Here is a 22,405-nt window from a genome sequence, read left to right on the forward strand (position 1 = left end):
AAGAGAATAAATCCCTGTTTTAAGCCCTACGGCCACCCCAGGAGACTAGTATAACCAGATACTGTCACCTCCCCACCCCAGCTCCCTTGTCCCCCCACCCCCTTGCCAGCACAGGTACCCCTGTCCCAAATTTAGAGTTTTTCAGGCAAGGCTTTCTATAACTTTTAGCACATAAGCCTGTCTTCCCAAAAGAGTACCATCTTGGTGGGGTTTGGTTTTCTCCTTCAGTTTGTAAAGGTTCTAAAGTGTACAATTCTGTGGTTTCTAGTATATCTACAGAGTTGTGCAACCATCAGCGCAATCTCATTCCAGAACATCTCCATCCCCCCAAAGAGCAGCCCTGTACCCCTTAGCAGTGACCAACCCTCCCACCTCCCTCAGCCCCGGGCAGAAACGAATCCACTTCCCGTCCACTGAGGAGCCTGTTCCGGGCCTGTCACACACGTGGGCTCACACCCCGGGCGGCCTTCTGGGTCTGATTCCCTCCCCGAGCGTCGTGTGTTCAAGGCTCATCGATGTCATAACATCCGGACTTTTAAACTTGACATGATATTTTCTTTCAGTGTCCAAAGCCTGCAACTTGGCCCTTTCCATTAGCGCTTGGTTTCTGAGATTCTCCCAAGGCGGGACACCCCTGCTTGCCACCACTATATGGCATTCCATTGCTCTTTATTATAGGAGCCAAGTTTTTTGTTGTTGTTGTTGTTTTTTAAGATTTATCTGAGAGAGAGAGAGAGAGAGCGAGTGAGAGAGAGAACACAACCAGGGGGAGCAGCAGGCAGAGGAACAAGCAGGCTCCCCACTGAGCAGGGAGCCCCACACCAAGCTCCATCCCAGGACCCAGGGATCATGACCTGAGCCAAAGGCAGACGTGGAACCCATGGAGCCACCCAGATGCCCCCCAAAGCCAAAATTCTTGTTGTTGGCTGCCTCTGTGCTGTGGTCCCAGGGAATTGTTACGGATGCTTCCGGGTGCCCACAGCCTCCTTCCCTCTTTCTTCATCTGTAACCTGGGGGTTCATTCATTTCCTCACCAAAGATCGCCTGAGCACCTGCTGTCTGCCAGGCACAGGCCCCGGGATACGCCAGCAGGGGAAAGAGACCAGAGCCCCCGCCCTCTTACAGCTGACATTCTAGTCCCGGGGACAGCCAGGATATAAGATGAACAGCTGATCTCTCCAGTAGTGCTCTATACCAGGGAGAAAAATCTGGGAAGAGATTGAGAGGTGGAAGGAGGAAGTAACATTTGAGCAAGTAGCAGAGGGAGGTGTGGGAGGGAATCGCATGGATGACTGGGAAATGACTTTCAGGCAGAAAGAACACATGTGCAAAGGCCCTGGGGCAGGACCCAGCCTGGTATTAGAAAAAAGGCAAAGGGGCCAGTATATATGGATCAGGGGGAGTGATGGGGAGATGGGGAGGAAGGGAGGAGAGGGAGGGTATGGGGCAGGTTGTGCAGGGCCTGGTGGGCCTCAGGGAGGACTCCCCCCCACCACACGCCCCAGGAGGGAGCAGTGGAAGGATGTGGCTGAGGTTATCCCAGGGTACCTGTCCTGCCCCCTTGGAGGGTTGGTGCAAGGATTAAATAAGCACCGAGAGGACAGTGAACACTAGGTACGCTCAGCTGTTTTCGTCCTCATCGGTGATCCCTGTTTTTCCCTAGTCTGCAGCCCAGGGCCGGGAGGACTGCCTGGGGTCCCCTGGGAGCGCGCAGCTGGCACTGGCAGGGCCTGGACACCTGGGGCCGGACCCCCCTCTGCAGCCCGCGGTGTCGCCTTCCCGGGCGGCTCGGGTTCCCGGATCCCCTTACCCCAGCAGCTCGACTGTCGCGCCCTGAACCGGGGGAGGGGAGGCTGCAGGAAGCGGCGGATCCGGCGGCGACGGCGGTGGCGGTGGCCGGGGTGGCCCAGCTCCTCCGGCCATGGAGAGCGCCGCGGCCCAGGAGACCCGGGGCGCAGAGGCCCCGCGCCCGGCCGCGCCCCCGCCCTCGCCCGCGGAGCCCCCAGCCGCGCCCCGCGCCCGTCCCCGCCTGGTCTTCCGCACGCAGCTGGCGCACGGCAGCCCCACTGGCAAGATCGAGGGCTTCACCAACGTCCGCGAGCTCTACGCCAAGATCGCCGAGGCCTTCGGGATCGCGCCCACAGAGGTGAGGACCCCCGAACCCCCGCCACCCCACCCCCCGCCAGCGCGGGAGGCGCACCCGTCCGACAGGGGATAGGGGTGGAGCCTGGAGCCGGGGACCGGGGGCTCCGGATTCCCCCTCCTCGGATGGAAGGGATCGGATCACCAGATCTCGAAGACACACCCCTCAGGTCCTGGGGTGCCCATAACCTAGAGACCCTCTTCGCGCGTCCTGCGCAAAAGAGGAGCCCGGTATAGGGTTAGTGGGTCCCCAGGCCGTCGAGGAGCCCACTGCGCTGAAACAGCTGAGAGTGGATCCCAGCCCTCGGGGAAGGGGAAGCGCGTCCAAGGCTCCTGGGCGCCGCTGGGGCAAGGGTTCCAGGCAGCCGCCTTCCAGGTGCGAAGTCAGAGGCCCCAGGGGTCAGGGGCTGGGCGGCAGAGCTGTATGACTCGCAGCCCCCAGGGGGCGCCAGTAGATTCAGAATCGACTGAAAAAGTTGGGCTGGAGTGTCAGGACACCAACTGGTTAAAACTGAAAGACTGGGGATGGAGGAAGGGTCTCTTCCTGCCCACATCCCCCTTATCACCTTGCTCCTGGTTAGGAGGGTCTCAGACTCCCTCTTGCACGCCCCCCCCCGCCCCATTCTGGGGGTCTCATGTCCAGCCTTTAAACCCGAGGACTGGGATCCTGGTGGGTGGGTGACCAGACGCGTTTCATGCCTCTTTGTGCCTCAGTTTCCCTCTCGGGCTCCCGAACCCATCACCCTGGTTGTCTGCACAGAGGGCAATGAACGTTGTCATTAATTCTGGACTCCCCTCCCCTTGGGACAGATCTTATTCTGTACCCTAAACAGCCACAAAGTGGACATGCAGAAACTCCTGGGCGGCCAGATAGGACTGGAGGACTTTATCTTTGCCCATGTGCGCGGCGAGACCAAGGAGGTAGAGGTCACTAAGACCGAAGACGCCCTGGGATTGACCATCACGGACAACGGGGCCGGCTACGCCTTCATTAAGGTGCTCAAGGGAGGGCGGGTGACTTCCTGGGTGCTTGGGGACCTGGAATGAGGCGCTGCCCCTCTCTGGTCTAACCCGGGCTCTGGGAAGCCGAGGGGAGGTGGCTGGGCTGGCCCTGTGAGTGACTCTAGGTCCCCACAGAGGATCAAGGAGGGTAGCATCATCAACCGGGTCCAGGCTGTGTGCGTGGGCGACAGCATTGAGGCCATCAATGACCACTCCATCGTCGGCTGCCGCCACTACGAGGTAGCCAAGATGCTCCGGGAGCTGCCCAAGTCCCAGCCTTTCACCCTGCGCCTGGTGCAGCCCAAGAGAGCCTTCGGTGAGGGCCACCTGGGGTCCAGGGGGCAGGTGGGGTGGTGGTGAGGAGCTCTTCCAGAAGCGGGTTCTCTGGACGCCAGTACAGTGGAGCATGGGTGTATGTGAGGGGGGGGAATGGGACAGGATGGAAGGTTCTAGATGCCTCTGGCGCCATGACAGGGGGCTTCTGGCACTGTGTTAGGAATAGGTAGGTAGTTTCTAGATTGTCAGAGTCCGTCCGAGGGTGGGGGCAGGCGGGTTTGGAAAGATCAGGATCAGAGAAGGAGGCGTCTGGACCTATTTTGGCTGTGGTTCTAGAGAAGGTTTTTCCAGGTGTGTTCTAGAACCGTATTTTTAAAAATTTATTTCTTTATTTATTTGAGAGAGATTCAGCATGAGCAGGGGGAGGGGCAAAGGGAGAAGCAGACTCCCCACTGAGCAGGGAGCCCGATGGGGGGTCGATCCCATGACCCCGGGATCACAACCTGAGCAGAAGGCAGATGCTTAACGGACGGAGCCACCCAGTTGCCCCCAGAACAGTGCTTTCCCAAGAGAGGTCTGCGAGCTGTCCGTGCATGGGATAAGGGACTTGCTCTCCAAGAGGGTTTCCCCAGTTCAGCAGTGGGACATCTGGCCCAGCTCATTTCCTGAAGTGGGGGCCACCCTGGGCACAGTAAGGTGTCGGGCATCACCCCTGGCTTTGACCCAGCAGATGCCAATGGCAACCCTTACGTTGTAACAACCAAAATGCCTGCAGATATGGTCAAGGTCACCTGGGGGTGAAATCACCCGCCCCTGCCCCGGGGTCGAGAACCCCTGCGTTAGAATGCAGGCTGCGTGTCTAGCGGCAGGTGTGTTTTTTTAATAGCCAAGAGTTTCTCAAGGAAGAAATCAACGCGCTGCTTTCCATTCCGGCACCACCTTCCTATTTCATTATGGATTGGCCCTTTGAGCTGCATTGTTCTCAGGCGAGAGGTTCTAGAAGCATCCAGGCACATCTGGAGGGAGGTCCCAGGGAGAAGGGGACAGGGTGGGGTTCCAGATCTGCCCTTTAGCACAGCAGTGGACGCTGAGAGCCGTGCCCAAATGTTAGAAGGATGAGTTCTAGACAGTCTTTTCCAGACGGACCCTCTGGCTACAGGAGGGTCTCAAGCAGTCCCTTCTAGAAAGTCATTTTAAAAAGAGGAGGGGGGCGCCTGGGTGGCCCAGTGGGTTAAAGCCTCTGCCTTCGGCTCGGGTCATGCTCTCAGGGTCCTGGGATGGAGCCCCTCATCAGGCTCTCTGCTCGGCGGGGAGCCTGCTTCCCCCTCTCTCTCTGCCTGCCTCTCTGCCAGCTTGTGATCTCTCTATCAAATAAATATAGAAATAATCTTAAAAAAATAAATAAAAATAAAAAGAGGAGGGACAGGGGGCGCTTAGGGGGCTCAGTCAGTGGACTCTTGATCTCAGGGTTGTGAATTCGAGCGGCATGCTGGGAGTAGAGATTATTTTAAAACGTTAAAAAATAAAAAGAGGAGCGCCTGGGGGGTTTGGTCGTTAACCATCTGCCTTGGGCTCAGGTCGTGATCCCGGGGTCCTGGGATCGAGCCCTGCATCGGGTTCCCTGCTTGGTGGGAAGCCTGCTTCTCCCTCTCCCACTCCCCGTGCTTCTGCTCCCTCTCTCGCTGTGTCTCTCTCTGTCAAATGAATAAAAAAAGAAAAAATCTAAAATAAATAAATAAAATTTTAAAAAAGGAGGGAGATTTGGAGGAAGCAAGAATTCTCAAGCAGGGTCTCTGAGGATTCACCCCTGGACGTAAGGAGGGCTTTGAACAACAAGAAGGTTCTAGAAAGGCTCCGCTGGCAGCTTCTGAGCGCTTACACAGATGCGGACCCGCCCAGAACACATGTCCCTCCCCCGGCTCTGTCCCTTCCAGATATGATCGGCCAGAGGAGCCGTGGCAGCAAATGTCCCACGGAAGCAAAAATGGCCAGTGGGAGGGAGACCCTGCGTCTTCGTTCTGGGGGGGCTGCCACAGTGGAGGAAATGGTGAGTGAGGGGGAAGGGAGCCTTCGGGGGCTCTGCTCTGACTCAGTGGGACCGCAGGTAAGAACCTCTCCTTCGTCAAGCCACTCCCCTCCCTGAGAGATGGGGCCTCGTGGGGAGGCAGGACAGGAGCGGTGGCACAGGGGCGGGGCCTGCGGAGGGGCTGGGCTGGAGGGATCCCAGGCTTTGACCTTCTCTGCCGGGCCCTGCCCCCATCCCCCAGCCCAGCGAGTTTGAGGAGGAGGCATCGCGGAGAGTGGATGACCTGCTGGAGAGCTACATGGGCATTCGGGACCCAGAGCTGGGTAAGGGGCCAGGGTAAGCCGGGTGGACCCTGGGGGGGAGGGTAGCCCACCGGGAGGAGTCAGAGGCCCGAGGAGCCCCCTCACCCGCCTTCCCTCCTGCTCGGCCGCAGCAGCCACCATGGTGGACACGTCCAAGAAGACGCGGAGCGTCCAGGAGTTCGCGCACCGTTTAGATTCCGTCTTGGGCGAGTTCGCCTTCCCGGACGAGTTTGTGGTGGAGGTGTGGGCCGCCATCGGCGAGGCCAGGGAGGCCTGTGGCTAGTCTGCCCCGGGGCCGAGCGCAGCCCCAGCCCAGAACCCAGTCCCCCGCCCGAGCCCGCCGGGCCGGTTCCTGAAGCCCACCTTGGCCCCAGGGCCCAGCGCGGATCTGAGACCCAGCCCCGCTCTGGGACCGAGCTTCCCGCTAGACCCCCTACCAGTTCTGAGAGGTCAAGTTTCAGCTCTGAGGTCAAGTCTTGCTCTAAGACCAAGCCCTGTTCTAGACCTTGGGCCAACCCTGAGACAAAGTTCATCGCTAGAAGGCGATTCAGTTCTGAGACCCAACGCAGCCCCGAAACCCAGCCCTTCCCTAGAACCCAAGACAGCTCTGAAGGTAGACCAAGCTCAGAAGCCAAGTTAAGGTCTGGGTCCCAGGTAAGTTTTAAGACACAGCCCAGTTCGGAGATCCATCCCCGTTCCGGAAGCCAGCCCAGATCTGTGTCCAAGCCCTGCCATCAAACTCAACCTGATGGGGGAACTCAAGACAGCCACATGACGCAGCCGTACCTAGATGCCCCGGCTAGCTCAGGAACTCCCGTTAGTTCTGGAGCCCAGATCAGATTCAAGAAACAATCCAGCACCAGTAGTCACCCAGACTCAGGACTGGAAGACGGCTCCCAAACCCAGCCCTGCTCACGAGCCCAGATGCTCGCTGCAGTTCAGTCCAGACCCAGATCCCAGCCGTGCTCTGCAACCCAACTGCCCTCAAGTCCTCACCAACATCCTGGAGCCTGGTCCGGTTCCAGCGATGAGTCCAGCTCAGAGACCGAGCCCAGTTCCAGACCCCAGCCTCGGGCTACTACCAGGTCCATCTCCCGAATTCAGACAAGCTCTGACACCCCTTCCACTTCTGAGGCAAGGCCCGCCTCCAGAGCTTGGCTGGATGCCAAGCCCCGCTCTCCCTGCAGAGTGCAGACCAGCTCTAGAATACCATCTAACTCTGGGGCCCAGACCAGTTTCAAGACCTGGGCCATTTCCAGAGCTCAGTCCAGCTCAGGCAGTCCACCCAGCTCCAGAACTCCGCTCCATTCTGAGGCGCGGACTGGGTCTGAAACCCCATCCAGCTGCCAACCACAGTCAGTTCCTGAGAGCCCACTGAGTTCCAGAATCCAGCTAAACTCTGGAATCCGGCCTAGCCTTGGGACCCAGACAGAGACAGCAACAGACTTAAGTCCCACAATTCTGTCTAGCTCTGAAAGCGGACCCAGCTCCAGGACCCAGGCTTGTCTGGGAGCTCAGTCAACCTCTGGGACTCAGCGTACCTCAGAAACGCTATCAAGCTCTAGATGCCAGCTGCAGGCCACAGCCCAAGGCAGCTCTGGCGTTGAGCTGGACTTTGGGAAGCAGACCAGCTCTGGAACTCAGCCAAGCTCCAGGATTCACTCCAGCCCAGAAACCCAGCCCAACTTGGAAACCCAGAGTGATTCCAGAACACAGCCTGTTTCTGAAACCCAACCCAGCTCTAGAACCCTGATCAGTTCTGGAACCCAGCTCAGGCCTGAGATCCAGCCCACTTCAGAGACCCAGCCCAGTGCAGGATTTCAGCCCAGCTCCAGGATTCAGCTCAGCCCTGAGACCCAGCCCCACTCTGGAACCCAGAGCAGTTCCAGAACTCAGCCCAGCTCGGGAATTTACTTTAATTCCAGAACCCAGCCTGTTTCTGGAACCCAGTTCAGCTCTAGAACCCAGACCAGTTTTGGAAGCCAGCTAAGCTCCAAGATGCAGCCCAGCTTTGGGACCCAGAGCAGCTCAAGAATTCAACCCAGCTCTGAAGCCCAGCTCAGCTCCAGAACTCTGTCTAGCCCTGAGACCCTGCTCAAATCTGAGACCCAGCTCGGTCGCGGGATTGAGTTCAGCTCAGAGACACAGCCCATCTCTGGAAGCCAGCTCAGGTCAAGAATGTTGCCCAGCTCTGGAATTCACCTCAGTTCTGGAATCCAGCCTCTTTCTGGAACTCAACCCAGCTCCAGAACCCAGAGTAGTTCTGGAACCCAGGCCAGCTCTGGGACCCAGAGCAGCACAAGAAATCAACCCAGCTGTGGAGCCCCGCTCAGCTTGAGAACGAAGTTTTCCTCTGAGACTTGGCTCAGCTCTGAGATTCAGCTCAACTCTGAAACCCAACCCAGCTCCAGAACCCTGATCAGTTCTGGAACCCAGCTCAGTCCTGAGACCCGGTCCACCTCAGAGACCCAGCCTAGGGCAAGAATTCAGCTCGGCCCTGAGACCCAGCCCCACTCTGGAACCCAGAGCAGTACAAGAACTCAGCCCAGCTCTGGAACTTACCTTAGTTCCAGAATCCAGCCTGTTTCTGGAGCCCAGTCCAGCTCCAGAATCCAGACCAGCTCAAAGATCCAGCTCAGCTCTAGAAATGGACTCCACCTACAGACCTCTAGCCTTGACCCTAGAGCCCAGGCTGATCTCACTCCCCCAGCCCAACATCAGCCCCCAGGCTCACCGCCCAGAGTCCTGACTCTGGCCCCTAGCATAGTTGCTCAGCCCCAGCCCCAGCCCCATGATCTGGTACATGGAACGCAGGCCAACAGCGGCCTGGGCCGAAGCCTACCAACTTTCCACCTGGCCCCACAGCCACAGATCCCCTCAGCCCCCCAGAAACCAGCCCTCTTCCCCAAGCCCCAGCTAGGACCCCAGAAGTCCACCCCACCCACCATATCTATCGTCTCTAGTTTGGCTCCCAGGGCGGCCCTTCTGCACTCCCAGCCCCCTGAGTCCCTAGCCCAGAAGCCTGTCCCCTCCCTGACACTCAAGGAGTCAAGGCCTGCTCCTTGGGGGTCAGAGCCCCTCCCCCACCATGGGGAGCTGTAGCTTGAGGGCAACACAGTTTTGGCTCCCATAATCCCCCCACAATCCTGTCTCCTGTCCCTCCCAGCTGGGTCCCCTGGAGGCAGCAGGTGACCTCATTCCCCCAGCATGTAGGTGTTGGGGGAGGAGGGAGAGTGGAAATGGGGACTTTAGTTTCACTTGGGCCTGGCTCTGGGCGGTGTAAGCAGATCCCAAGTCTGTGGAGTGGAAAGCTGGGTGTGCGTGCGTGGGGGGGGCATGTGGTCAGGAGGCAGAGAAATGGGGAGCAGGGGGCAATTTTGTCCTCATGTACCTTGAGGGCTCATAGGGAATAAAGGCACCTCTCCCACCCCTACAGCTGGGTGTGTCATTTTTGGGGGAGTTCACAAGGAGGACAGACGAAGGGGCAGGCATAAGGGTTTGCGGGGGGCGCACCTGACCTCACCGGATGTTTTCTAAGCCGCTGCTCTGTGCCAAGCCCTTTACTAAGTGCGAAGCCGGCCTGCACGGACCAGGCGCTCTGCAAAGCCTCAATCATCTGTCCCTGCAACCGATGTTTATTGAGCACCTACTATGGGCCAGGTGCGTTTGCTCGAGGCCCTGGGCACCTTCAGTGTTGAGCAAACAAAACAGGCACCCTCTCCGCCCCCGCCCCCAGCTCTGCTCCGGCTGCCGTGGGCACATGGTCCAACGCGATCCAACGCACAAACTTTAAAGACTGATGACTTCAGACCCGAGGGAAAGTACGGCCGGGGAGGGCGTGATATATTTTGGCAAGGGAGGGGTCTCGCCCGTGCACACTCAGTATTTCCTAAGCAGAGCCTTCGTGGGTTGGGGTGTCCAAGGGGATCAACTGTACCCCAGAAAGCAGGTCATAGGTAGGGGTCGGAGTCCCCCATTCCCAGAGGATTTCTGGAAGGGGAGGCTTGTAAGTCTCCTTTCCTCAGACACCCCCTGTCATGCCTGCTCACCCTTCCTGGGGCCGGGAGGGGGACGGGAAAGGGGGATCCGGGGAGCGTTAGGGGGTCCCCAAGGCTGCTAGAGAACAGCCCACAATCCTGCCACTCCAAGGCTTGGTCCTTCTGAGACTCTGGGCTGCCGCAACCCCAGAACAGGCAGCTGTGTCCTCGGAGGGACGCGCCAGCCGGGGGAGCCCCCCGCAGCCGTCGGGCTCTAAGGCACGGGGCGTCTCTGGGTGTGCTGCGGCTGCAGGGACAGCGATCTGGGCCGGGCGCTGAGGCGAGGGTGGAGGCGGCGGATCACGGCCCGGCGGAAGAGGATGTACACCCAGGGGTCGAGGATCTGGTTCCAGGTGGCCACGCGCAGGTAAATGAGCAGCTGCTGCTCAGTGGCTCGCGACAGCTGCCCGCTGGGGCTCATGGCCGGCGGGCTGCGCAGCACCGTCTGGGCGATGAAGACCTGCCGGGGGTCAGAGCAGTTAGCCGGGTCCGCGCGCCGCCAGCCCCTGCCCCGCGGCCCACGCCCACCCCCGGAGACCCTCCACCGTTCCTGTCCCTGCCTTGCTGTGTGACCTGGGGAAGGCTGCCCGGCCTCTCTGAGCTTCAGCTGACACAGTTGGGAAATCGCGCGCTTTTCCTGCGCGTCTCGGGGCGCGGGGTGGGAGGCGGGACTGGCAGGTGGGAGCGGGAGTCCCGGCGCCGGCCCGCCTCGCTGGGCTCTGAAACCCCCTCCCATTCTAAACACGTCAGGATGTGAAACTTTTCCACTGCACCCCACATTCTTAGTTTTTATATTCTATGTTTTATTTAGCTTATTACTTTTTAAAGATTTTATTTATTTATTCACAAGAGAGAGAGAAAGAGGCAGGCTCCCCCGCGGAGCAGGAAGCCTGATGCGGGCCTCGATCCTAGGACTCCTGGGCATGAGCTGAGCGGAAGGCAGAGGCTTCAGCCACTGAGCCACCCAGGCGCCCCTGTATGTTTTATTTTAAATAACTTTATTTTATATTAAAATTTATATAATTTATGACATGGTTTTACACTAAATGATTCTATATTAAATTTGTATATTGAATTATTTAAATATGTTTTATCACTATTGAAATTTATGTTTAGTATGATATATAGTGAGTTATTTATAAATATGGAAAAAGGAATTATTTAATAATTCACATTGTAAATTATTATAGTAATATACTAGAGGTATATATTATATAGTATTTAAAATTACAGAATATTACAATTATATAACTGTATAATTTATATAATTAAACATACATATAATACAACAATGTGATAGTCATAATGTATATTTTATAACTATAATTAAAATTTAGATTAAGCATAATTATAATTCATATTGTGTTAAGTTATTACATTAAAGTAAGTTATTATGGTGAAATTATATTCATATTGGGGCACTTGGCTGGCTCAGTCTGTGGACCGTGTTATTCTTGATCTTGGGATTGTGAGTTCAAACCCCACGCTGTGCAGAGATGATTTAGGATCTTTTTGGGACACTCAGGTGCCTCAGTTGGTTAATCATCTGCTTTCATCTGCCTTCGGCTCAGGTCATGATCCCTGGGTCCTGGGATGGAGCCCCGCATAGGGCTCCCTGTCCTACAGACCCAGCCACGCCCATTTGTTTCCGGTGGCTGCTTTCCCATCCGGTTGGGACGGCAGAGCTGAGTATCTGTGACAGAGGCCATGTTTAAATATTTACCATATGGCCCTTTATGGAAAAGTTTCCCCACAAAGGGGACTCAGGAGTTTTGTTTTGTTTTTTTTAGGAGTTGTTTAATGATTCAGTGATTCTACCTAAGGGAAGGGACGCCTTTCCCCTTGTGCCCAGTGAGTGAACTCCTATTCATGCTTCAAAGCCCCAGCTCCAATGGTTCAAAGCGGGACAAAGCCCATTCTGGGAATCCCAAGAGACTGGAGACTGGGTGGCAGGGAAGAGAGCAAGGCGCAGCAGCATGGACGAGTCTGCTGGCGGTCAGGGTCCTTGGGAGGTGACATGTGTGTGCATCTCACCCAGGGGAGGGAAGCAGAGAGCCAGCAAGGAGTCAGTTCCTGGGGTGGGTCCCAGCTGCTGGCACCGATGGGTTCCCATGGGAGCAGCAGCCACAGAATGTTGCTTTTGGCTGGAAAATATGCTCTTGTCCTGCCCTGAGGTGCCCGTCCCAGGCCTCTTCTCATGGATATTACGCTTCGTATTTATCGGGCAGCACCCGAGTCATGTCCTCCTCTGTCCACAGGCCTCCAGGGCTCCCATCTCCCTGGGGGAGAAGCCCAAGTCCTCCCTGCAGTCCCCCCTAGTCCCCTCTCCACCCTCCCCTCCTCCGATTCTCCCCTGCACCCACTCTGTTCCTCCTCACTGATCTTCTAACATGCCAGGCAAGGTCCTGCCCCAGGGCCTTTGCATGTGCTATGCCCTCTTCCTGGAATGCTTCCCCCCAGGCCAGATCTCCACAGAGTTCACTTCTTCACCTCCACCATGTCTTTGCTCAAATGTCACCTTCACTGAGAGGTCCCTGACCACCACCAGGCCCAGTCTCTTGGGACATCCAGAATGGGCCCTGCTCTGCTCTGAACCATTCCAGCGGGGGCTCTGAAGCATGGGTAGGAGTTTCACTGCTAGATAAAACCCAGGAAGGCATTCTAGATAGACACTCCCTGAATTGTTAAATGACTCCTGGGGCCCCTTGGTGGCACACTTCTTCTTCAAGGGCCGTGTAATAACTTTCCTAAACACAGTGTCGGCCACAGCTAGGCTCTGCAGCTTCCGAGCAACAAGGAAGCACGCGGGTGTGGCTGTGTTCTAACAGGGCTTTATTTCTGGATGCGGAAATTTGAATTCCGTGTCATTGTCACGTGTCACAAAATGTCAAAATATGATGCTCCTTTCTTTGCGGTTTTCCTCCGACCACTTACATTTGTAAAAAATTCTCAGCAAAACAAAAAACACAAAGCAAAAGCAAAAAAACAAATTTGTGATCTTTCCATTTGCAGGTTTGTTTGTTTTTTTTCCCTAAGATTTTATTTTTAAGTCGTCTCTACACCCAACGGGGGCTCGAACTCACAACCCTGAACTAAAGAGTCACACGCTCCAACAGTTGAGTCCACCAGGCACCCCTGCAGGTTTGGTTTTTGTTCTAGTTCTTTTCACTTCCTACTATCGACCCCTTCCTGCATCCATACATGAGGTTTATGGCCCGCCTTCCCCACTGGCAAGAGTTCCAAGGAGGATCTCTGTCACTTCTGTTCTCTGCTGTGTCTTCAGTGTCTGGACTAGAGCCTGGAACATAAGAGTCACTTATGAAATGTTTGCGGAAAGGGCAAGTGATTAATGGGTTCATTTCCGTCTCACCGTAACTCGGAAGGTCAGACACTTTTTAATCCCCCTGATCACCAAGGCTGGAGGAGGGGAGCCCAGAACCAGAGTCACATAGCAAGTCCTTGCTGGGCGTGATTTGGACACCGAGTGTCTGACTTCAGACTCCAGACATGTCCTGATCAAACCAGAAATGGAAAAAAAATACCACCCCAAATGGAAAACCACACTGATCAGTGGAAGGAAGGACTTCAGCCAAACTTTCCCCAGGGTCAGAAAATCTGGCCAGAGCCCAGTTTCAGAACTAGTAGGCTCGGGAAATGTTTGATGATTCAGTGATACTACCTAGAATGCCTTCCTTTTTCTTGTTTAGTAGGTAAACTCCTATGTATCCTTCAAAACCCTAGCTCCAATACCCCTTCTCTGGAAAACTTCCTCTGATACCCCAGATAGAACATGGGAGTCCCTCCCTGGGCAACCCAGTCCTGACCCCAGCTGGGGGTCATCTGTGTCTCGTTCGTGAGCTCCTCAAGCAAGGACATTCGAACACTGGGGTCTGTGCCCACATTTTCTCGGGTGGATGAGAACCTGAGGATTTAAGTCCCTTGTGGAGGGGCGCCTGGGAGGCTCTGTCGGTGAAGCATCTGCCTTCGGCTCAGGTCGTGATCCCGGGGTCCTGGGATCGAGCCCTGCGTTGGGCTCCCTGCTCAGCAGGGAGTCTGCTTCTCCCCTGCCCTCTGGCCCTCCCCGGGCTCTTGCTTGCGCTCTCTCCCTCCCAAATAAACACGATCTCTAAAGGTAAGTCAGCAAACCCACTGAGGGTGGCGGGAGCCCCGGGCAGGGCCCCCGGCCGCACTCACCAGCAGCGGCATCCAGCAGATACTGGCCACCACCATGATGCCCGTGAGCTGAGCCATCATCTCCACCTCGCAGTCCCGCGGGCGCTGCTGGGCGGCCTCCCGCCCGTGGTAGACGTGGCACAGGGTGGCCACGCTGATTGTGTTGAGCAGGAAGGACAGCCCCACCGAGAAGCTGCCAAGGAGGGTGAAGAGCAGCCCGAAGGCCACGTCCCCGGGCTGGGCGCCGAGCGTGAGGAAGCACCAGGAGCCCGGGTACTGCACCGTGTAGCGGCCGACGCCCAGCAGGGGCAGCAGGCCCAGCGCCAGCGCCGACGCCCACACCAGCCCCACCGTGGCCCAGGCCCGGCGCTGCGAGGCCCCCGCGGGCCGCGAGAAGGGCCGGGTGATGCCCAGGTAGCGCTCCGAGGCCATGGCGGCCCCAAGCAGCAGCGGGCAGAGGCCGAAAAAGACCATGATGACGCCCATGAACTGGCAGAGGCGGCAGCCGGGGTCCGCGGCGCGCCAGTCGAACAGGATGGCGTGCTGGGACACCACGATCGCACCGGTGACCAGCAGCCCCATGAAGTCGGTGAGCACCAGGCCGCAGAGGAAGGTGAGGAAGGAGGAGCGCGCCTGCGGGCTGGCCTGCCGCGCCCCCGCCAGCACGCTCAGGGCCAGCAGGTTGGACGCCAGGCCCACCACGCAGAAGGAGGCCGCGAACCAGGGAGAGGCGATCAGGCGCCGCTCCTCCAGGGTGATGTTGGTGGGCCGGAAACAGGGCCCCAGAGAGGTGCCATTGGGCCACATGGCGCTGGGGCGGGGAGCGGAGGGTCACCACCCCATCGGGCCGACGCTGCGGGTGGGGAGAGCTGGCGCTGGCTCACGCACACCTGAGGGAGCAGAGAGAAGATCTGCTGGTGAGTCATTGTGCATTTTCACTGGAGGGGCCTGGTGAACTCCTACACCATCTTCAATACCCCAGGTCAAATATCCCCTCTTTCTTTCTTTCTTTCTTTCTTTTCTTTATTTTTTTAAGATTTTATTTATTTATTTAACAGAGAGAGAGAGAGAGAGAGAGAGAGGTCAGAAGTAGGCAGAGAGGCAGGCAGAGAGAGGGGGTGGGAAGCAGGCTCCCCGCTGAGCAGAGAGCCTGATGTGGGGCTCGATCCCAGGACCCTGAGATCATGACCTGAGCCGAAGGCAGAGACTTAACCCACTGAGCCACCCAGGCGCCCTAAATATCCCCTCTTTCAAGAAGCCTGTCCTGGCTCCTCTCACTCCCCACGCAGTATTACTATTCTAATAGCGCTGTTACCATGGCTCCCACCGCTACCACCACCAGCTCTGGCCCTCCCCAGACTCAGTGACCCACCAGGGTGAGGACCCATGTGGTCTGCTCTGCGGGCCCTGGAGAACAACACCAGGAGTCCTTTCTGAGTCACAGAGAAGAACCAAGGAGCTGTGGGTGGGAACCACCATCCTGGCGGCCCCTGCGTGAGCCCAGGCAAATGGTCTCTTCTCCCTGGGCTCCGTGGCCCCGCTCGCTCGTCACCCGGCTGAGCCCTCAGCCGACTGCAGAACCCGGGGCAGATTTCAGCTGCTGGGAGACGGGATGTGTGCCAGACGAGGAGGGCGGCAGGTGGGTGGCCTGAGGCCACCGGCTCTGAGGTCACCACTTCACCTGCACGTACGTGGGAGGCCTGACACCTTCGGCGTTTTTGGAAAACGCTGCCTTGCCCATGTTGGGATCGTGTGTGTTTTTTTTCCCCCGTTTTCATGGCATTTAAAAAAAAAGATTTTATTTATTTATTTGACAGAGAGAGACACAGCGAGAGAGGGAACACAAGCAGGGGGAATGGGAGAAAGAGAAGCAGGCTTCCCGCAGGGCAGAGAACCTGATGCGGGGCTTGATCCCAGGACGCCAGGATCATGACCCGAATCAAAGTCAGAAGCTCAACAACTGAGCCCCCCAGGCGCCCTGTGGCATTGTTTTTATAATGAAGAAATAAACCCAGAAATCTAGTTCCATTCTGGGAACAAAACCAGAAAAACCCAGCTCATCTGGAGCGACAGACTCCCTGGGGACGAGCTAAAAATGGCAGTGAGAGGGACCTGTTACCCTCTGGGCTGCGGGAGGACGCTGGAGACGCTGGGCCTAGCTGCCACGAGTGTGGACTGACAGACCAGACGTGGGGATGTCGCGCAGAAGCAAAGCAAGAGACCATCCAGAGAACAGCTCCCAGTGTCAAGAAGGACACACCAGAGAGGCCACTGGGGGCGCTGGGGCCTAACTGGCGGGTCCCTGGGCTCCTGCCCTGGGTCTACACCGCAGGTCCCCCTGTGTGGCCAGCGAGGCTGCCCCGGGGTGGGGGGAGGGCAGAGGGGACGCAGGTGGGTGGGCATGGGCAGGACGTAGGGCCGGCGGGCAGTTAGAACTCAGAAAGCTCCTTCCGTGACCCCCATTTCGCAGAAGGGGAAGACGGAGGCGCCAGAGAGGCCAAGTCTCTCGTCTGAGGCCCCACAGCCTGGCCTGAGTTGATCAGATGTAAATCCAGGCCTTGCTGTGGGCAAACCCGTGTAAATGATTTGCAGGCCTGCCGGCCAGAGGGAGCCCTAGTGTGGGGGGTCCCCATCACCACAATTTGCTCTAAGGGCTGGAATTTTCTAAAAAGCGGGTCTGGTCAGATTTGAATCCGGGTATTGTCAGGAACCCCGTCACAGACCCCCTGCTGGGAGCTCCCAGTTCCCTTCCTGTAGCATGGTGGACAGGAATGAGCTAAGCTGGGTACAGGGCTAAGTGCCCTGTGGGCGCTCCCTTCGCGCCAGCCCTGGCTCCCCGTCCTGCTAACCCGTGTGCTGGCCTGGCCCCTCTGCTCAGCAACTCCCTGTCGCTACTCATGAATTATCCAGCCCCTGGCAACCGCAGTGAGCTCTGCTCCCAGGCCGAGAGCCAAGGCCACGGCCACTTTGGTTGGGGGTGGGCTGTGGTGGGAAAACGGGGTCCAGAGAGAGGTGGGCGGCCGTGCAGGGGCTGTTCACAGTGATCACACCCTTACCCTCCACTGCAGAGCAAGCGGCGTGCTCTCTGCCATCACAGACTTGGCCTACATTTGGATTCCTCTTAGGACGGGGCACTCGCTCCCTTGAGAGCTGCTACACACTGTTTCTGAACCTTTCTGGGGACTTGGGCTGTGCCTGCGGCCCCTAACCCGACCTCAGCCTGGAGGGACCACCAGCTCCTCCTGGGGTTTCATGGCCCCACCCTGTGTGGGAGCTCAGGCACTTCTCATTCGCCCTGGGGCCACATACCCTGCGACTGCCTCACGTCTCCCCTATCTGGGAACAAACCTATGACCCAGAGCCCTTGGCCCTGGGGGAGGCTGGAAACTGGCATGACTCTCTCTGGGCACAGACCGTGGTTTCCACTCCACCCCTCCTCGCCATCAAGTTCAGGTGATAGCTGCCGTCTCAAGTTCCCTAGGCATGCGGGCCAGGCCCACAGGGACCCCTGGCAAGGCCTCCTTTCCCCTCCTAAGTTGGCTGGGAGGCATGGCAGGCCCTCCCCTGCAGGAGACTGTCAACACAGCGCGAGGTCCAGAATCAGTCCTGTGTGGCCTGTGCCCTGTGGGAGGCACGGACCCCCAGATTTGCTGCACAAACCCAGGCTTCCATGGCCCAAGAGCAGGGAGGTTTGGGCTTTGAAGGACCAGGGCTCTGGAATTCTAACAAGTTCCTGGTTCTGGAACCCAGGAGGCTTCAAGTCCAGAATTCCAAGGGGCGGAGGTTCTAGAACCTTGACGGGAACGTGGCTGGGTCCTGGGATCCAGAACTTCCATCTCAGCTCCTGGAACCTTCTTGGAGGACATCAGTCCACCTGGGTAAGGCTGGGCCACGGCAGGGTGGGGGTGGACGGCTCCATCCTGCCCCAGAGGCACAGACACCAGGCTGGGCCCTCCCAAGCCCAGCCGCCAGTGGAATGTGATCCCTGGTTCCCAAGCACCAGGCCCCTCCCCTGCCTGCTGGCGGCTGCTGGCCCTGCTCTCCTCTGGCTCTGGAGCTAGCCGCCTCTCAACACGTCCGTCTCACGCTCAACACTTCATCCCCTGGCTTGCCAGGCCGCCTGTCTCCAGGCCCACCCAGACACCCTGCAGGGACGAAGATGACCTCCCACCAGCTCGGACTGAAGTCCCTGATCTGCCATCGCCAAGCTACAGGCCAACACCGCCAAGCCTGTGTCTCCCCCTCTGTGAAATGCAGAAAACCGGGACACAAAGTCGCCTGCTGGTATTCTGGCCGATCTACCCAGGCCTGACCTGTCCTCATGGGTCCTCTGCACCCCCCACCCCATGCCTGGAGAGCCTTGCCGGCTCCTGGGGTGCTCCGGGCTGGCCGTGTGCGCGGGAGACAGCCCCGAGGTGGCCCCCTTCATGTCTGCTGAGTCCTCCAAGCTCTGGCCAAGTGAACGTCGCCGCCCTTTGGCGTAAAGCTGCGGGGGCCAGGCCAGCCCATGCCTGGGCGGCCTCGCAGGCCCATGGACCAGGACCCCTCCACAGACACCCTGGGAGACGCACCCTTACGGGTAGGGCCCCTGTCAGTCCCCAGGCCTGCCCTTGTCTCCCCTCCCCACACCACAAGGCTTAATTTCCGGGAACTTTTCCTGTTTGTGACACGGACCAGCTCCCACCTCAGAGGGTGTGGGGTTGGGGGGGGCCTCCACAGTCATTACAGCTCGGCCCTGGGAGCCTCATTCCCTCATTTGTACAATGGGTGCCCTCGAGGGCTCACCACTCAGCAGCCGGTGTGGGGGCCGCCCAGGAGGGCAGGTGTGGTTTGGGGTAAGGGGACCAGCCCCCGGGCCTTTGGCCGTGGGGAAGGATGGACACCGAGTTAGAGAGACGCTGCAGACCTGCGCGGAGACCCTCTGCTGCGGCCTGCCCAGACACACGGATGCTCGGCCACGCTTGCTCATGGCCGCACCCAGCCCTTGCACCCTTCCTGCCACATCGGAGGACCCTGAGCAGCTCAGCGCCCACCCAGGAAAACGCACCCACAGCACACCCTCAGCCACGCTGGGACGGGCCCAGGGCGGACAGTGGGGACGCGACCGCCCCCTCGGGGCACAGACCGGGTCTCAACAACGCCGCCGCCCCGACACCCAGCACCTGGCTGCCCGGCCGGCACGGGGACACACCCACAGTGGGGCGGGCCTCCGCGGGACACACCCGCCCGCTCTCACGCCCCGCCCCTAACCTGGCGGCCCGGCCTCACCTGGAGACGGTGACCGGTGGGACGCGCGGGGGTCGCGCCTGTCGCGGAGCCCCGCGGGCAGGCCGGCGCCGGGCCCAGGCCGGGGAGGGCGGAGCGGGGAGCTGGGCGGTCCGGACTCCCGGAGCCCCCGGGGAAACCGAGGCACGGCCAGGGGCGGGCCGCCCAGAGGACCCCCGGCCTTTCACGTCCCCGCAGGGCACAGATGGAGGGCGCGGCAGCTCTGGACGCTGGGATGCGCGAGGTCCTCCGGGGCTGGAGGAGGGGCGATGAGCCCTCGGGGCCCGAAAGGGGTGTCCGCAGGGGCTAAAAATAGCCCCGGCCCGGGGCTCCGATCCGCAGCCTGCGCCCTGTCTGTCCTTGTCTCTCTGTCTCTCCCTCCGTCTCTACGGGCCCCTCCCCCTGCACTGGCCACGCCCCTGTGGCCCGGCCTGGCTGATGGGGGTCAGTGGGCAACCCCCAGCCCGCCCGGAAACCCGCGCAGCGGTCTGGGGGAGTGGGCGCGTCCTCCTGGGCTCAGGGACAGGGATGCGGGTGGCGGGGGTGGTCGGCGCCCACACGGGAGCCTTTGGCCGGGGGCCGCCAGAGCCGGCCCCGTCTTTGCGCTCCCACCGCCAGGCCCCGCATTATTCACCATCTGGGCAGCACCCAAGGGCAGCCGGGGAGGGGCGGGGCCGCGGGCGGAACCCGCCGGGGAGGCTCCCAGACCCCCGCCCAGGGACCCAGGGCTCCAAGCTGGGGAACTGGTGGACTGGGGCCTGGCACACAGTAGGTACCTAATAGATGCAGGGTGTGCTTAGAGGGGAGGGGCGCCAACACTCAGGGAGCAGCTCTGTGGGCGCCCTGCGGAGACAGCCTTCCCCGCCCACCCCCCTCCGCCCCCAGCAGGTACGCAGGCCCTGGTGGAGGCTCTGGCATTCCAGGAAGGGGATCCCCTGAGGTCAAAGGTTGGAGATGGCAGTGGGCCTAGAGGAGGAAGGGAAGCCCCCAGACAGCTCCCTGCGGGAGGGTGAGGAGGTCAGTCCCCATCCCCCTCCATCCCCAACCCCAGCCCGGTGCTGGGTGCAGAAGGAAGCCCCAGCCAGTCACCCAGGGAGGGAGTGAGAGTGAGCCCAGGGAACCGGGAGCGGGGCTTGGCACAGGCAGGGTGGGCTTCCTTGAAGACACCCAGAGCCAGGGCTCTGGGCCAGGGTCTCATCAGCCACAGAAGCAGTGGGTTACCAGGCTGGGTGTGGCTGGAGGAAAGCCAGGTTAGGCCTTGAGTGGGTAAAGAGGGTCCAGTAGCTGAGGTCAGCCTTTGAAGCCACGTGGACAGCAGGATTTGGGTGTGAAGGGGTGACCCTGGGCCTCACTGGCCGCAAGTTAGGGCCTGCAGTGAGTCAGGGCTAGCTGGTTTGGCCTTGGCCCTGCCCCAGCCAGTCCTCGGGGGCCTGGGAAGGACACGCAAGGTCTGGCTCCGAGTGAGGACGTGCTTTTCTGCTCTCCCCTGCTCTGCCTTGCGTGTCCCGACACCCCTCTTCTGGCTCCCCACCCCACCATCCTTCCGGCCTCCGGGCCCCAGCGCACAGCCAGCATCCCCAGCGTCCTTCCGGACGGACTCTCCCGTCCTGGCCCAGTGTCTGAGGTGCGGAGGATTCAGTGGTTAACTCTGACTTCTCCTCCTTGGTGTGGGGTCTCCCCAGCTCCTCTGCATCTGCCAGAGCCCTGGCTCCAAGGCCCCGCTGTGTAAAGCCGTGTTCTCCCAAGCGGTCTCACCACCCCCTCCCGCCAAAACCTCTTCAAGAGCAACTCCGTGTCTTAGTCCACGTGGTGGGACAATTCTGCATCAGATCTGCCCTCGAGGATGCCCTCCTGCTGGAGAGACAGAGCTGGACAGAGTCCAGCCCCCTGTGGCCAGGCCGGGACCAGAGGAAGTGAGAGGGCTTAGGGTGGCCCAGAGATGAGCCAGGAAGGCATCCTGGGGGAAGAAGGTGAGAACTGGGCTTTGTAGAATGAATAGGAGTGCCAGGGATCAGAGACATGTGGCAGAAATTACGTTTTAAAACTTTGGGGAGGAAAGGGAGCATGAGGCTTCGGGAAATTGCGAGGAAGGCAGATGCGGTGGAAAGAGGATGTGGAGCTGGGCTCCAGATGTGGGGGAACTTGAGGGACATGGCTCCCTTCCCACTTCCTCTGCCCGAGATAACAGGGACAGCGTCCTTTCTGGGAACCGGCCATGGCAGGCGTCAGAGAGGGGCACTTGCCCCGCACTGAGTCTGGGCAGCACCGCAACTCTGCAAGGCAGTGTGGGAAACTGATGGGCGCCCGGCCGGCTCCGTTGGTAGAGCACGAGACTCCTGATCTCTGGGCTGGGAGTTCCAGCCCCATGTTAGGTGTGTGGAGAGCACTTAAAAACACAGACTCTTGGGGCGCCTGGGTAGCTCAGTGGGTTAAAGCCTCTGCCTTCGGCTTGGGTCATGATCTCAGGGTCCTGGGATCGAGCCCCATATGAGGCTCTCTGCTCAGCCGGGAGCCTGCTTCCGCCTCTCTCTCTGCCTGTCTCTGTCTACTTGTGATCTGGTCTGTCAAATAAATAAAATCTTAAAAAAAAAGGATTAAAAAAACCCACATAGAATCTTAAAAAATAAAAAAAGAAGGGGAAACTGAGGTCCAGAGGGAGGAAATGAGGCATCTAAGGGCACGTGTGGGGTGAGATTTGCACACAGCTCTGGCTTCCGGCACCTCCCCGCCTCCCTCCCAGCCCCGCCCCTCACAGTCCACTAGGGAGGCTCGGGAGGACCAGATGTTAAGAACAGAGGCCAGGCTCAGGATGCGCCCCCCGGGGCTGGTTTCCGGTGGGGGCCAAGCAGGGAGGATCTATTCTTAGCCTCCGAAGCCCAGAGCAGGAAAAGGATGGGGTGGGGGTTGGGGGCAGCTTAAGGCACTAGGTGGACCCTGGGTCAGGAGGGTCGGGCCAAGGGGTGCCTCCAGCCCGCCTCAAGGGTGGCCCCTGACACCCATCTCACAGCCCTGTCCAGATCACCCACCCTCTCTGGCTCCCCAAGGCCTTGGGAAGAGTCCAGCCCCTGGGCTTGCTATCACCCCGCTCGCCCCCTTTCCGTGGGCCTGTTCTCTGCCCAGCAGCCACGCGCTGCCTCGCCCAGTCCGGCTCCTGCGCCCCATCTCTGGGAAGCCTTCCGCGT

The 22,405-nt window shown here is 59.2% G+C and overlaps 3 protein-coding genes across 4 annotated transcripts; 2 read left to right on the forward strand and 1 right to left on the reverse strand.

Annotated features, from left to right (window-relative positions):
* The first annotated feature begins 1,855 nt into the window (after positions 1–1,855).
* Positions 1,856–6,100, forward strand: GIPC3 (GIPC PDZ domain containing family member 3). The gene is made up of 6 exons (XM_032883549.1): positions 1,856–2,146; positions 2,953–3,138; positions 3,280–3,460; positions 5,355–5,467; positions 5,688–5,769; positions 5,880–6,100. The coding sequence occupies exons 1-6, from the start codon at positions 1,922–1,924 to the stop codon at positions 6,029–6,031; spliced, it is 939 nt and encodes a 312-aa protein (XP_032739440.1). The 5' UTR covers positions 1,856–1,921; the 3' UTR covers positions 6,032–6,100.
* A 645-nt stretch (positions 6,101–6,745) lies between these two features.
* On the forward strand, positions 6,746–9,180 carry LOC116882899 (sine oculis-binding protein homolog A-like). The gene has a single exon (XM_032883550.1). The coding sequence runs from the start codon at positions 7,747–7,749 to the stop codon at positions 8,848–8,850; it is 1,104 nt and encodes a 367-aa protein (XP_032739441.1). The 5' UTR covers positions 6,746–7,746; the 3' UTR covers positions 8,851–9,180.
* Positions 9,181–9,559: 379 nt separating this feature from the next.
* TBXA2R (thromboxane A2 receptor) lies at positions 9,560–19,550 on the reverse strand. 2 transcript variants are annotated; one of them, XM_032883551.1, is made up of 3 exons: positions 19,227–19,550; positions 13,980–14,848; positions 9,560–10,245 (listed from the first exon to the last, which is right to left on the reverse strand). In XM_032883551.1, the coding sequence occupies exons 2-3, from the start codon at positions 14,763–14,765 to the stop codon at positions 10,000–10,002; spliced, it is 1,032 nt and encodes a 343-aa protein (XP_032739442.1). In that variant the 5' UTR covers positions 14,766–14,848; positions 19,227–19,550; the 3' UTR covers positions 9,560–9,999. The 2 variants fall into 2 exon arrangements, with proteins under 2 accessions (XP_032739442.1, XP_032739443.1); XM_032883552.1 differs by lacking the exon at positions 19,227–19,550 and adding an exon at positions 18,536–18,557.
* Positions 19,551–22,405: the final 2,855 nt, after the last annotated feature.

The sequence above is a fragment of the Lontra canadensis genome, unplaced genomic scaffold (genome assembly GCF_010015895.1).
Source record: "Lontra canadensis isolate GAN:19392208 unplaced genomic scaffold, GSC_riverotter_1.0 scaffold88, whole genome shotgun sequence".
Classification (NCBI taxonomy): domain Eukaryota; kingdom Metazoa; phylum Chordata; class Mammalia; order Carnivora; family Mustelidae; genus Lontra; species Lontra canadensis.

Bases quoted from the DNA above. Each gene is read 5' to 3' on its own strand.
- GIPC3 (XM_032883549.1), top strand. From the start codon at position 1,922: ATGGAGAGCGCCGCGGCCCAGGAGACCCGGGGCGCAGAGGCCCCGCGC. The intron at 3,139-3,279 runs GTGCTCAAGGGA...AGGTCCCCACAG, and splicing joins CCGGCTACGCCTTCATTAAG to AGGATCAAGGAGGGTAGCAT. The intron at 5,468-5,687 runs GTGAGTGAGGGG...CCCATCCCCCAG, and splicing joins CTGCCACAGTGGAGGAAATG to CCCAGCGAGTTTGAGGAGGA.
- LOC116882899 (XM_032883550.1), top strand. From the start codon at position 7,747: ATGCAGCCCAGCTTTGGGACCCAGAGCAGCTCAAGAATTCAACCCAGC.
- TBXA2R (XM_032883551.1), bottom strand. From the start codon at position 14,765: ATGTGGCCCAATGGCACCTCTCTGGGGCCCTGTTTCCGGCCCACCAAC. The intron at 10,246-13,979 runs GTGAGTGCGGCC...GACCCCCGGCAG, and splicing joins TCTGCTGGATGCCGCTGCTG to GTCTTCATCGCCCAGACGGT.